Source organism: Myotis daubentonii, chromosome 17 (genome assembly GCF_963259705.1).
Source record: "Myotis daubentonii chromosome 17, mMyoDau2.1, whole genome shotgun sequence".
Lineage (NCBI taxonomy): Eukaryota > Metazoa > Chordata > Mammalia > Chiroptera > Vespertilionidae > Myotis > Myotis daubentonii.
In genome coordinates this window covers 34,393,115-34,406,933 of record NC_081856.1, presented here as the reverse complement: position 1 = coordinate 34,406,933, position 13,819 = coordinate 34,393,115, and the positions used below count along the sequence as shown (strand labels likewise).

Sequence of the window (13,819 nt, the reverse complement as noted above, 5' to 3'; positions counted from 1 at the left end):
TCTAGTATTTCTGTTTCCTTTCCTGAGATAAAGCAAATAAAGTAATCAATATTACTTACTCAAATATAATTATTCCTTTCTATGAATACATATTCTCCTTTGGACCTATCTATAGTGTTTTTCTTGCTAACATCTTTTAAAAATAAAGAAATATATGAAAGGGTGAGTCGTCGCGGGGCCTACGTGGGCCGGCCGCCGGGCCCCATGAGGCACAGCCTGACCACGCTGCTGGCGGCCTCGGGCACCGACTCCCCAGCCCCCACGGTGGGAGCCCAGCGCAGGCCGCCACCCGCCCGCTGCCCCCAGACCGGACCCACGCGGACGGAGGACGTGGACTTCCTGTCTGGGCTGGAACTGGTCGATCTGCTGGACCCCTGGCAACCAGACTGGCCCCTGGAGCCCGGGCTCAGCTCGCCCTGGGGGGGGGGGGGGGGTTGGACTGCGCCCTCCATCTTGCCCTGGGTCCTCCATTTTTGGGGCGGCCGCCATGTGCTCAGGAGAGTGCCTTCTTCCCGGAAGCCCAGGCCCCTGCTGGCCATGCCCGGGATTTCTTTGAACTAACCAATGACAATCAAGGGACATGCGCGCCAGAGAGATGACCACATCCTGTGTAACAAGACCCGACTCAGGCCTGGCCAATCGGCAGGGCCCACAGTCCCCTCCCCTGCCTTTACTATAAAACCCACAATCCCATCAGGCCTCGCTCTCTCGTGGCCACTGGGCTTACCGTTGTTGCATCGGTGAGTGTGGTCGGGGAGCCGAACTAGTTCGAAATGAAGGACTCTTTGCTTTTGCATCGGACTCGCTGGCTCCCTGATGGGCTTTTTGGGAACCTTGCAATCTGGGCACAACAATATATATGATTCTGAAAGCATTAAACTATAATATAAATATTGATATTCCTTTTTTTCTATGTTGAAAGAATTAAACAGTAAAGAAATGACAATCAGGGTTCATTTAGGTATAAGTGACAAAAATTGAACTTGCTGTGGCTTAAGCAAGGAAAAGTTTATAGTTTCATACAATTGGAAAACCAAGGTACAGTGTTCCCCTCAGGCATTTCGGAGTTTCAATTATGTCCACAATACTGTTTCCATTCTTTCCAGCTGTTGGTTATCCCTTGTCTCTGCTGGCAAGATATTGACACAAGGTAACAAAAGTTGACCTCATTTAGCACCAAGTTAAATGACCCTTAGGGTTTACAACCTCAGAAAACAGATTTTCTTTCACCCAGAATCTATATCAATTGGCCCACATCCTGGTGATAACTATAACAAAGGAAATTTTGATAAGTTCAGCCAAACCTATAGAGCTGTACAGAATTAGAAGAGATAAGGTTCATCAAAGCCTAGAGTAATTCAGTTACTAGAAGCAAGAGGAAGTGGTGCTGACCAGGCAGAAAAGCAGATACAGGCAAAGAGACAGAGAAAAATGTAGTCCTTGGAATTAATCAATATATATAAAAAGCCAGCAACCAGAACTCCTTGGTGACCAGAACAACCAGTTGCTATGACACCCACTGTGGCCACTGAACTGGCCTGATTGGGGGGGTGGGGCCGGCCGGCCAACCTCCCACAACCCTTTCCCACAGCTGGCCCCACCCTCTCCCACCCTGATTGAGGGCAGGGCAGCTGCCCTTCCCCTGGGCTAGCCCTGCCCCCATAGGCTCCCACTACCCTGATCGGCCAGCAACCCTTCACCTCAGGTGGCCCCGCCCCTGATCGCACCCCCTACCCCAGTAGAGGTTGGAGTCAGCTGGCCAACCTCCAGCAGCCCCACCCTTGGCCAGCCCCACCCCAGATCGCCACCCCCACCCCAATCAGGGGCAAGGCCAGCTTGCCAAACACCTGTGGCCCTTCCCCCCTACTGGTCCCACCCGCAATGGGCCTCCACCACCCTGAGTGGCCCGTGATGCCTCCCCTTAGCCAGCTCCACCCCTGATAGGCCCCGCCACTCTGATCAGGGGCAGGGCCGGCTGGCCAACCACCCATGGCCCCTCCCCCAAGCTGCTGGTCCCCAATTGCCACCCACCCCATTTGGAGGGGCCACCAGCCCACTGCCCACAGCCCTTCCCCATGGCTGGCCCCACCCACAATCAGCCTCCCACACCAATTGGGGCCCGCTGGCCAATCTCCCATGGCTCCTCCTCCCAACAGGTCCGGCCCTGATCTGCCCCAATTGGGGCAAGGCTGGCCGGACCCCACCAGTGCATGAATTTGTCCACTGGGCCTCTAGTATATACTATAAATAGAGCACATGGAAAGATGTCTTCATTATTTTTTAGAAAGTGTTTTTTCTTTAAAAGCAAAATATATATGAAGTAGCAATATATTTCTATAACCTAGAAAATTTCGAAATAAAATATAAATGACCAACATTAATCTAAGAAGAGATTTGAAGAGACACAGCCATAAGAGGCAAAATTTAAATCTGCTAAGTATTTACATTTAAGTAAAAATGACCAAATTATTTTACAGTTAGGTTCTCTTACACCCAAGGACATGTAACTTTTCTGTCATTCAGACTTTACCAGAACATTGACAAGCTTCCTTAGTAATTCTTAGGAATTGCAAAAATTCTGGAACCCAACTTTGATGAAACTGGCATAAAAAGAAACTATAGTTCTGAGTGAAAAAGGTGAAAGGATTAAGAAGTACAAATTGGCAGTTACAAAATAGTCACAGGGATGCAAAGTCCAGTATTGGGAATATGGTCAATAACATTGTAACAACTATATCTGGTGCCCGTGGATATTAGACTTATTGGGGGAAAACTTCATAGAGATGCCTAATCACTATGCTGAGTATTTGAAACTAATACAATATTGAATGTAACTGTAATAAAAAATAAAAACAAACAAAAAAACTATAGTCCAGTACACATCTACTTATATAAAAAGCTAAGTGACCATCTGACTGTCTGTCCAACTGTCTGACTGACCAACTGGCCAGTATATATGACATGCACTGGCAATTTAAAAATAAAAGTTGACTTGTGCATGTGTGATACATATAAAGCTCATGCTGGTGCCAATCGCACATGATGCCAGAATTTATCTGAAGACCAACTATTGACACATCATACCTCTGAAGCTGAAAGGAAGCGGCATCGTCAACAGTGTATGTCTGAAGACCAACGACTGGCACAAAAGATTGCGACCTAACATAATCAAAGCTGAAGTATTAATAGGATCTGCAGAAGGAGAGGTTATTCTGATTCCAGGGACTGATTTGTCCCCGTCTGACACTGGCCACCCATTTAAATTAATTTCAAGACAGTTTTTTGTGACGCCAGCATTTACAATGACTATTAATAAATCCCAAGGATAAACTCTAGACAGAGTAGGAATATTCCTACCTGAACCCGTTTTCGGTCATGGTCAGTTATATGTTGCTTTCTCTCTCGAGTTTGAGGAGTGTGTGATGTTACAGTTAAAGTTCTAAATACTTCATCAAAAGGGAAATTAGTCAAGCACCCTGAAAGTGATTTTACTCAATGTGGTATACAGGGAGATATTAGAATAAGTTTAATCAATTTATCAATCATTGTTTTGTATTTTAATATTTTGTATTTTAATTTTATAATACTAAATTATATACACTATTTTGACATGTAATTTTTTGCACTAATGTAATTACTGCATGAATCTTCTAATTAATTTCCTTTCATTGTGCATGAATCCATGCACTGGGCCACTAGTCTATATATATAAAAAAGGCTAAGTGACCAACTGTCCGTCCGTCCAACCGTCTGACCGACCAGCCAATACATATGACACACACTGGTAACTTAAAAATAAACGTTGACTCACGCATGCACAATATATATCGAGCTCTAGTTGGTGCACAAATCTGTGCACCAGGCCACTAGTTTAATGATATGCAAAAATTATAATCACGTTAGTAAACTAGAAGCCCAGTGTATGAAAATTCATGCACTGGAGGGGGTTCCTCCGCCCGGCCTGCCCCTCTCACAGTCTGGGAGCCCTCAGGAGTGGGAGGCAACCTGGCGATCATGGGAAGGCAATGCCCCATCACACCTCTGCTGCTGCCACTGCCTGTAGTGCAAGCCTCAGCCGGCCCTGGTTACCTGAGCCTCGGGTGGCCCTGGGCAGCTGGGAAGCTGCCATCCAAGGCTTGCCTGAACCTCCGGTCAGCCTTGGGAGGCTAGGCAGCTGCCATCAGAGGTTTGCCTGTGCCTTGAGCCAGTCCTGGGCAACTGGATGGCTGAGGGGACTGGGTACCACCATCTTGTGGCTGTGGGTGCCACCATCTTTGAGGGAGGGGCAGTCAATTAGCATACTCCCTCCTTAGTGGCTGTGGGCGCTGCCATCTTTGCAACGGTGTGAGGGTCAATTAGCATATTCCCTCTTTATTAGCTAGGATTGTATCCAAAAATATATTAAAATATTTAATATCAGTTTCAAGAAGGTTTTATTGCAAGACTGGAAGTTTGTCCCAGCATTAGAAATCTCTGAACAGAGTTAAAGAAGTGACATAGTTAATTATCTGATTTTGTCAATCAGATAGACTTGTTAAAGACTCTTTTCCCCATATCTGAGTCAAATATCATGTTAAACGTTGAAATAATAAAGTCAAGAGCATCAAATGAAGAACCAAACAGAACTGCCAGCTCTCGTGATTATAATTTAGCAGGGTTAGTAGTTCCAATCTACTTCTGCAATCAATATTTGGCAACAGTGATGTTACAACTTTGTGGATAAAGATAAATACACTAAGGGAGGTGGAGAAAGGGATGCCTCTGGGTGTCAGATGACAATGTTAAGAAACCATCCCAAGCCAAAACCGGTTTGGCTCAGTGGATAGAGCATTGGCCTGCGGACTGAAAGGTCCCAGGTTCAATTCCGGTCAAGGGCATGTACCTAGGTTGTGGGCATATCCCCAGTGGGAGATGTGCTGGAGGCAGCTGATTGATGTTTCTCTCTCATCAATGTTTTTAACTCTCTATCTCTCTCCCTTCCTCTCTGTAAAAAATCAATAAAATATATTAAAAAAAAAAGAAACCATCCCAAATCAGCATTTACGCTTCTCTAGACATGCCATGTGAAAATAATAAAGCCTTAATTACAACACTATTATTTGTGTTTTCTGTAATTTAATGACGAATGCCTTTTCAATTATTACAATGTCTAACTATAATTAATTTTAAGTAATAAGATCATTAAATATATGGCCAAATACTACACAGGCATGCAAAAATTGACATCTTTATAATAGAGATATCAACACTAATAAAAGAGAAAAATGGTAATTGGCGTACGAGCTACCCTTTTCATTGGCTAATCAGGGCTATATGCAAATTAACTGCCAACTGAGATGGCAGTTAACTGCCAACAAGATGGCGGTTAATTTGCATATGTAGGCACAATGCAGGGAGGCGAAAGGGAAAGCAGGAAGAAGCCCCCTGCCACTGACAGTGATCAGAAACCCAGGGGGGATAGGTTAACGCCGGAGTTTGCTGCTTTGAACAACTACTTCAAAAGTGAAACCAAAAAACGGAAGGGACATCACCCAGAACCACAGGAACGCTGGCTGAGTGGAAGTCCTACAACTAGGAGGAAAGAGAAACGCATACGGACACTCAGAGGAGGCGCAGTGCTGAAGTCAAATTCTGAGGTGCGGAGTGCGCGGAGCGGGCTGGCGGCGGAGGGCGCGGTTGTTGTTTTCAATCGGGAGGGAGTCGCAGACTCTGAGCACCAGATCCGGGCGAGTCTTTAGGGACCCAGACTCAAACGGGAGAAGCGGGACTGTCTGGCTTCGGTCAGAGCAAGGGCAGCTTTCTCTCCGAGCTTTGCAGCGGGTGCTGGGACTCAGAGAGGCAGAGCCCCTTGGGACAGGACTGAGAGCCGCCATAACTGCTCTCTCCGGCCCACCCTGTTGATCCTGTGCGACCCGCCCTACCCAAGCCCTGCACAGAGGCATTTGCCGGATAGCCTCAGGCAAAGGCATTTGCCGGATAGCCTCAGGCAAAGGCTAGATTAGCACCTCCCTAGAGGACAGAAGTTCTCTCACTGCTGACCCACCTGATTCTCATAGCCACTTGGCCTGGAGGTCAAACCCTCCCTGGAATTAGCTACAACAATCAAGATTTATCTATAAGACTGCGAACAAAGACCACTAGGGGGTGCACCAAGGAAGCATAACAAAATGCGGAGACAAAGAAACAGGACAAAATTGTCAATGGAAGAAATAGAGTTCAGAACCACACTTTTAAGGTCTCTCAAGAACTGTTTAGAAGCTGCCGATAAACTTAATGAGATCTACACGAAAACTAATAAGACCCTCGATCTTATATTGGGGAACCAACTAGAAATTAAGCATACACGGACTGAAATAACGAATATTATACAGACGCCCGACAGCAGACCAGAGGAGCGCAAGAATCAAGTCAATGATTTGAAATGCGAGGAAGCAAAAAACATCCAACCGGAAAAGCAAAATGAAAAAAGAATCCAAAAATGCGAGGATAGTGTAAGGAGCCTCTGGGACAGCTTCAAGCGTACCAACATCAGAATTATAGGGGTGCCAGAAGATGAGAGAGAGCAAGATATTGAAAACCTATTTGAAGAAATAATGACAGAAAACTTCCCCCACCTGGTGAAAGAAATGGACTTACAGGTCCAAGAAGCTCGGAGAACCCCAAACAAAAGGAATCCAAAGAGGACCACACCAAGACACATCATAATTAAAATGCCAAGAGCAAAAGATAAAGAGAGAATCTTAAAAACAGCAAGAGAAAGAAACTCAGTTACCTACAAGGGAATACCCATACGACTGTCAGCTGATTTCTCAACAGAAACTTTGCAGGCCAGAAGGGAGTGGCAAGAAATATTCAAAGTGATGAATACCAAGAACCTACAACCAAGATTACTTTATCCAGCAAAGCTATCATTCAGAATTGAAGGTCAGATAAAGAGCTTCACAGATAAGGAAAAGCTAAAGGAGTTCATCACCACCAAACCAGGATTATATGAAATGCTGAAAGGTATCCTTTAAGAAGAGGAAGAGGAAGAAAAAGGTAAAGATACACATTATGAACAACAAATATGCATCTATCAACAAGTGAATCTAAGAATCAAGTGAATAAATAATCTGATGAACAGAAAAAAAAAAAAAAAAAAAAAAGAAACCCAGGGGGGAACTAAGAGCTGGGGGGCAGGGCAAAGGCGGCCCTGGTGCCGCCTTTGCCCTGCCCCCCAGCCATGATCGGAGAATCAGGTGCCTTTTCCGCCCTGGCCAGTGATAGCAGGAAGTAGGTGTGGAGCCAGCGATGGGAGCTGGGCTCGGTCGAAGCTGGCAGTCCCAGGAGCTAGGGGTCCCTTGCCTGGGCCTAAAGCGAAGCCCACGTTCGTGGGGCTGCTGCAGCTGCGGGTCCCCGCTGCCCGGGCCGAACGCCTAGGCCAGAGGCATCAGGCCTGGGCAAGGGGCCGATCCTGCGATTGGAGGGTGAAGGGGGTCAACGCCTGAGGGCTCCCAGTATGTGAGAGGGGGCAGGCTGGGCTGAGGGACACTCCCCCCCTACACACACCCAGTGCACGGGGATCAGCAGAGCCGCGAGGCCTCCTGGCACCAGCATCAGTGTGACAGGGGGCAGTGCCCAAACCCCCTGAACCCCCTGATCGCCCTGGGGCTCTGTGTGCGACAGGGGGCGGGGCCACAACCTCCCTATCCGCCCTGCTCTGTTCGGGACAGGGGAAGGCGCCCCAACCCCCTGATCAGCCCTGCTCTGTGCCTGATAGGGGGGAGCTCCCCAACCCCCTGATCGCTCTGCGGCTCTGTGTGTGACAGGGTGCAGTGCCCCAACCCCCTGATCGGCCCTGCTCTGTGTGTGACAGGGTGTGGTGCCCCAACCCCCTCCCCCCCCCGCCCCCCCCAACGGGTCCTGCTCTGTGTGTGACGGGGTAGAGCCATAACCTCCCCTTCGGCCCTGCCCTGAGTGTGAGAGTGGCGGCGCCCCAACCCCTCTGATGGGCTCTGCTCTGTGAGTGACAGGGGCCAGCGCCCCAACCCCCTCATTGGCCCTGCTCTGTGCGTGACAGGGGGTTGTGCCGCAACCTCCCCATCGACCCTGCCTTGAGTGTGACAGGGGACGGTGCTCCAACCCCCCAATCGGCCCTACCCTGAGCGTGACTGAGGGTGGCATCGCAACCTCCTGATCCTCCCTGCTCTGTGCCTGACATGGGGCGGTGCCCCAACTCCCCACATGGCCCTGCTCTGAGCCCGACCAGGGGCTGCACCTAGGGATTGGGCCTGCCCTCTGCCACCCGGCAGCAGGTCTAAGCCAGCAGGTCGTTATCTCCCGAGGGGTCCCAGACTGGGAGAGGGCACAGGCCCGGCTGAGGGACCCCCCCCCCTCCCCAAGTGCACAAATTTTTGTGCACCGGGCCTCTAGTAATAATATAATAGTCCTTTATCATCAGTTATAAATGGAAATATAAAATAAATATTATGTTAGAATATAACAAAAATTAGAAAATATTTAGGAATAAAGCTATCATGTATGATAAAGAAGCTGTATTGAAAATAAATAAAATTGAAATTTAAGAAGACTAAAGGAGACTTGAGGAGAAAACATTACATAAGAATATCAATATTACCCACAGTGATATATAAAATTAATGCAATTCTAATGAAAATCAGAACTAGTTTTTATATTATTCAACAATGTTATTTTTCAAACAGGTGGAAATTAAATTTAAAGGATTGTCATGAAAATTTTGAGATTGAAGAATAGTATTAGAGAGCTTGACCTACAAGATATTTTAAAAAATAAAACCTCAAAGCTAGTAAAATTGTAACAGTATGGTTTGTGCAGAAAAACAAAAACAATTACAGGAATGCAAATTTATATGAAAACTTTTACGATTATAAATGTAAGATTGCAATTCTGTGGGAAAATGATGACCAATTTAATAATGAGGTTTGTCTCAGTTACTTCATCCATAAAACAGGGATAATAATATTACTTGCCTGGTAGGTTTGTTGTAGTTAATTAAATGAGATCAAATGTGCTTACATTTGTACATAACCATCCAATAAGTGCTTGCTATTAATATTATTGTTGAAATGTATACTATTGGACAACTGGAAATTAATCAAAACATGTTGGATTTCAAAAAAGAGATATTATCACTTTCATAGCCCTATAAAAGCTAGAGATTTTTCTTTATATGCCTCTGCTAAATATTCCTAAGGAATATCAAGTAAACATGTTTAACTAAATATGTAAAAACATTAGAAATCAAGTGTGTGTGTATGTGTGTGCACACACCAAATATGTGTAGCTGATGAGACACGAGAGTTCTAGATTCTAATCTTTTTCTACTTTGAGTTTCTAACAGAATTGTCTTATGCTGCAATGAACATAGGGATACATATATGTTTGTGCATAAATGTTTTCAAGTTTTTGAGGGTACATACCTAGAAGAAAGGACGCTAGGTGATATGGTAACAGTATCTTTAATTTTCTGAGGAACTTCCATACTGTTTCATTCAGCATTATTCATAGTGTTTAAGACATGGAAAAAACCAAAGTGTCCTTCAATAGATGATTAGATAAAGATGTGGTGCACATATACAATGGAATACTACTTGGCCAGAAGAAAAGGTGAAATGTTACCATTTGAGACATCATGGATGGATCTTGAGAATATCATGATAACTGAAATAAGCCAGGCAGAAAAAGCCAGAACCATATGATTTCACTCTTATGTGTGATATAAACTGAAAGCAATAACTGAACAAACAAGAAAAGCAAATTAAAACTCAGAAAAATTACGGTGGTTATTAGACAGAAGGGTTGTGATAGGGTAATAAAGGGCAAATGGAGGCCAATATATGGTGATAGAGGTTTGACTTTGGGTGGTGGGCATATAATGTAATATACAGATGATGTATCAAAATTGTACACTTGAAACCTATATAATTTTATTAACAATGTTACTGCAATACATTTTTTAAAATACACTGTCTTAGGTAATTAGGAAAGTATAATTTAAGAATTAAAATATGTTGTGAAAAACAATATATAAATTACATAATTTAGTCACTGTTTAATTTATTTTAATTTAGAAGAGAATATATACATACACAAATATATGCGTGTGTGTGTGTGTGTGTGTGTATTAGAGGCCCGTTGCACAAAGAGATTCATGCAATAGGCCTTCTCTTTTCTTGGCTGCTGGCACCAGTTTTCCTCCGGCACCCGGGACCCAGGCCTTTGCTCCGGCCAGAACCGCCTTCCGTCTTCGCTGCTCCTGCCGGAGCCTCCTTCAGTCTTCAGTCTTCGCTGCTCTGGCCGGAGCCGCCTTCTGTCTTCACTGCTCCCACCGGAGCTGCCTTCAGTCTTCAGTCTTTGCTGCTCCAGCTCGCCTTCAGTCTTCACTCCGCCACTTGGAGCCTATGTATGCAAATTAACCACCATCTTTGTTGGGTTAATTTGCATACTCTCCTGATTGGCCAGTTAGTGTAGCGAAGGTACGGTCAATTTACATGTTTGTCTATTATTAGGTAAGATATATATTGCAATATATGTTTAATTTATAGGAGAGCTACATCTAATGCGATACCATGCAAAATCTACAGGTGACTGAAAAAGAAATCTTTAGATCAAATCTGGAAAGCTATTTTAGCAAGTGTTCCATTTAAAACCAACATACTACTTAACAGGGAGCATGATAACTATGAAAATTATTTTTAGTAGGTGTGGTTGCTGAAGTTATCTGCATATCAAAACTTGAAACTTCTTAAAATGAACCCCACTTCAACTTTGAGCTCAGGTTTTAAAATTATGGAGAATGCAAAATTAAGATTTTCAGTGTAAAAAAAAAAAGATAAATAAATTTTTGAGGACATATTTTACCATATGTTACATCATGTTATACAGGTCAAATCATTTGTCCAGCTTTACTGAACAATCATTAATCACCTGTGATGACAAAATAGGAAGTTGCTATTGGAAAAATAAAGATAAATATGATATATATGAAAAGGTTTTTTTTTGTGATGGGTGGAGTTAAGGAAAGCTGCACAGAAGAAAATATATTTGAATTTCGTCTTCAAGGCTGAGTAATGCAATGTTGAATTAAAATTAGAATAGGGATTCAGGTAGAATGTACTGAATATCCAGAGGACAAGTGTGACACAACTTGCTGAGTTCAGAGGATTATGGATAATTTGATAAAAATGGATTGTAGGGAAAAAGACAAAAACAGGATGAAGGAAGCTAGAAGATAAGACCTATGGAGGTTTTGGACTTTAACTTTAGAAAATGGAAAGTTATGGAAACACAGTAATATGATTCCTTCTCTGAGATCACGGTTAGTGATGTGGTGGTTAGATTGGAAGAGAACAGATTGAAGGGAGGGAGAATAAGGGCATTATTCACTAAGGATCTCCGGGGTTAGTTTCAATTATCTCATCTTCACGGATATTTGTGTATGAATACTTAGGTGCTTTTTTTTTCTGTCTCTATCTTATGATCTTGCTGAGAGAGATCATATCTGGTTGTTCCTTCTATATTCAACAACTCATTCTGTAGCTGATACATAAGCAGATCCTTAGGAAATATTTTTTGAATTACTCTTGTTGAAAACTGAGCAGAAAGAAAACAAAGCAATGCTAATTTTTGTGCTCCATTACAATGTACTTTGAACTCTTGAACTGCAGTGGAATGAAAAGCTTTGTAAACACTGAGAAAGCTTCCCTGCTGCTCCACCTGGTCATGAGCTTAATAACTGTGCTCTTTGCTGAAGCACTGTAGTTAGTGATTAATATCGTGTCTGAGGTTTAAATGACCACAGGTTTTCCTTCATAGGGTGAAGAAAATAATAAAACCAAGAGGAATATAATGATGCCAGGTTCAATTAGTCACTTAGAGGAGGGAAAAGAGAAAGCATGTAGGTATTTTCAACATGAGCTGACTATTCTTTAAATTTTGTAACATTGTTTTATTCACTGGGGATAGATGTGGATTTTTAAATGAAAGAAACATATATTTTAAATTATAATCAGGGTAACCTTTTTACTTTTAAGTTGACATTTCTACAGATTTAATGAACTATTCAAATTAATATAGAACCAAATTAATCAAAAGTTAAAAACACAGAATGCCTGTGTCCTGTCTCCCTGACAACATCATGCATTCATTTCCCTGTGTCTGCATACAAAGGCATGGCAAGCCAATGCTCAAGAAGGAAACTCTGATTAAAAGTTATTGTTATGCAAGTAAGAGACTTTTGTACAGCCATTGTTTAATTGATAAGCTAAAGAATAATAATTTTTACCACAACAGAAATAATAAATTCAAGTGACAATGTTCTGAAGGGTTCTTTTATGTTTTCATACTTTAAAGCACGGATTTTAATTGAATTTATTAACATTTATATATCTCTTCAGTCAGAATTCCAAATTAGCATTGCTAATATGTAGGTTGTGTGTATATATTCATTGTTTTTAACTTTAATCAAGGTTCATCATGTGTCAAAGAAATTCACGATTTCAAAATGCTTACATCTATCTCTTACAAGTGGAAATAGAACAAATTATTTTGTTATATACATATAATTAATCTATATCATTACCAACATTGGTATGGGCAGTAGCAATTTCACACATTTGTGGTCTATGAGTTGATAGACCACAGGAGTTGATAATCTAAACACTAAGACCATGTATTTGATCTGAGAGAATCACTAATAAATTTCTTAAAAGTATTCCAAATTTTTAAGCCCTTTACTTGGTACTTAAGTATTTAATAATTTATATATATATATATACATATATATATATATATGTATATATATATATAATATGTAAATTATATATGTGAATATATATATAAATTATATATAGATTATATATAAATATATATAATATATACATAGCCAGGAAAACTATGTGATGTGTATAAAACTACACTGTCTATTTTGGGAAGGGCTAAGAGTTCAGAGTGATTAAAGCATAAGGATACTATAGTGGACTAGGGGAGACATGATGTATGCAAAACAGACACAATAAAAAATTTCCATGTAAAGGAAAATGAAATAAACATTTGTAGATAACTTTAAAAGAAAAGCATTTTTTAAAATATATTCTTGCTTGTGTTCTGGGAAACTTACTTTGCAGATGCAATTAAACTAGAATTTAAAAGTATTCTCTGGTGGTATTAGAATAACATATTTCCCATAGTAGCAATTTACCATTACCTTTGTAGTTAACCTTGAATCCAACAGATCCAACACTTTCATCTGTTTGAAGATGCAGCCACATTTGGCTACTCATGCTCACTATCAAGTCTGGCACAAAGCTTCCAGTAAGACTAAAAAGAGACGGGCAAAGAAGGGAGAGATGGGTTATTACAACACCCTCTGCAGGCAAACTATGAGAAAGACATGTTTCTCAATACATTCTCTGCTAGAAAAAAGCAACTGTCAGATAAACTTACAACACTATGCAGTGATGTAACAGAACAAACACCATTTAGTGATCAAGGTTTATTACAAACAAGTAACATTTTATGTGTTTAACTAGGTTAGATCTTTCATATTCCTGAGGCAACATAGTAAATTTTAGACCTTCTGAGAATTGTATACTTCTATAAAAGTCTTCAAGCTTAAAATAAACACACCAGGGATGCACTTCATTTTAACCTTTCAAGTTTCACAGAACTCTGTTCTAAAGAAATATTGTAAAAATATTTAATCACTGTGCAAAACAATAAAATGTCAAGGACTATCATATAACCCTCTGCAATACCAATGTTAGGCTAACTGCTTCAGGTATGTTTTAATGCAAATATT

General features: G+C 42.0%; 1 protein-coding gene across 2 annotated transcripts in view; it reads right to left on the bottom strand.

Moving 5' to 3' along the window:
* The window catches only part of CSMD3 (CUB and Sushi multiple domains 3), an 886,927-nt gene that overhangs the window by 417,555 nt on the left and 455,553 nt on the right, over positions 1–13,819 (bottom strand). For both annotated transcript variants that reach the window (XM_059671887.1, XM_059671888.1), the window contains one exon: positions 13,226–13,338. In XM_059671887.1, the coding sequence (XP_059527870.1) occupies positions 13,226–13,338 (113 nt within the window). The remainder of the gene's footprint in view (positions 1–13,225; positions 13,339–13,819) is intronic.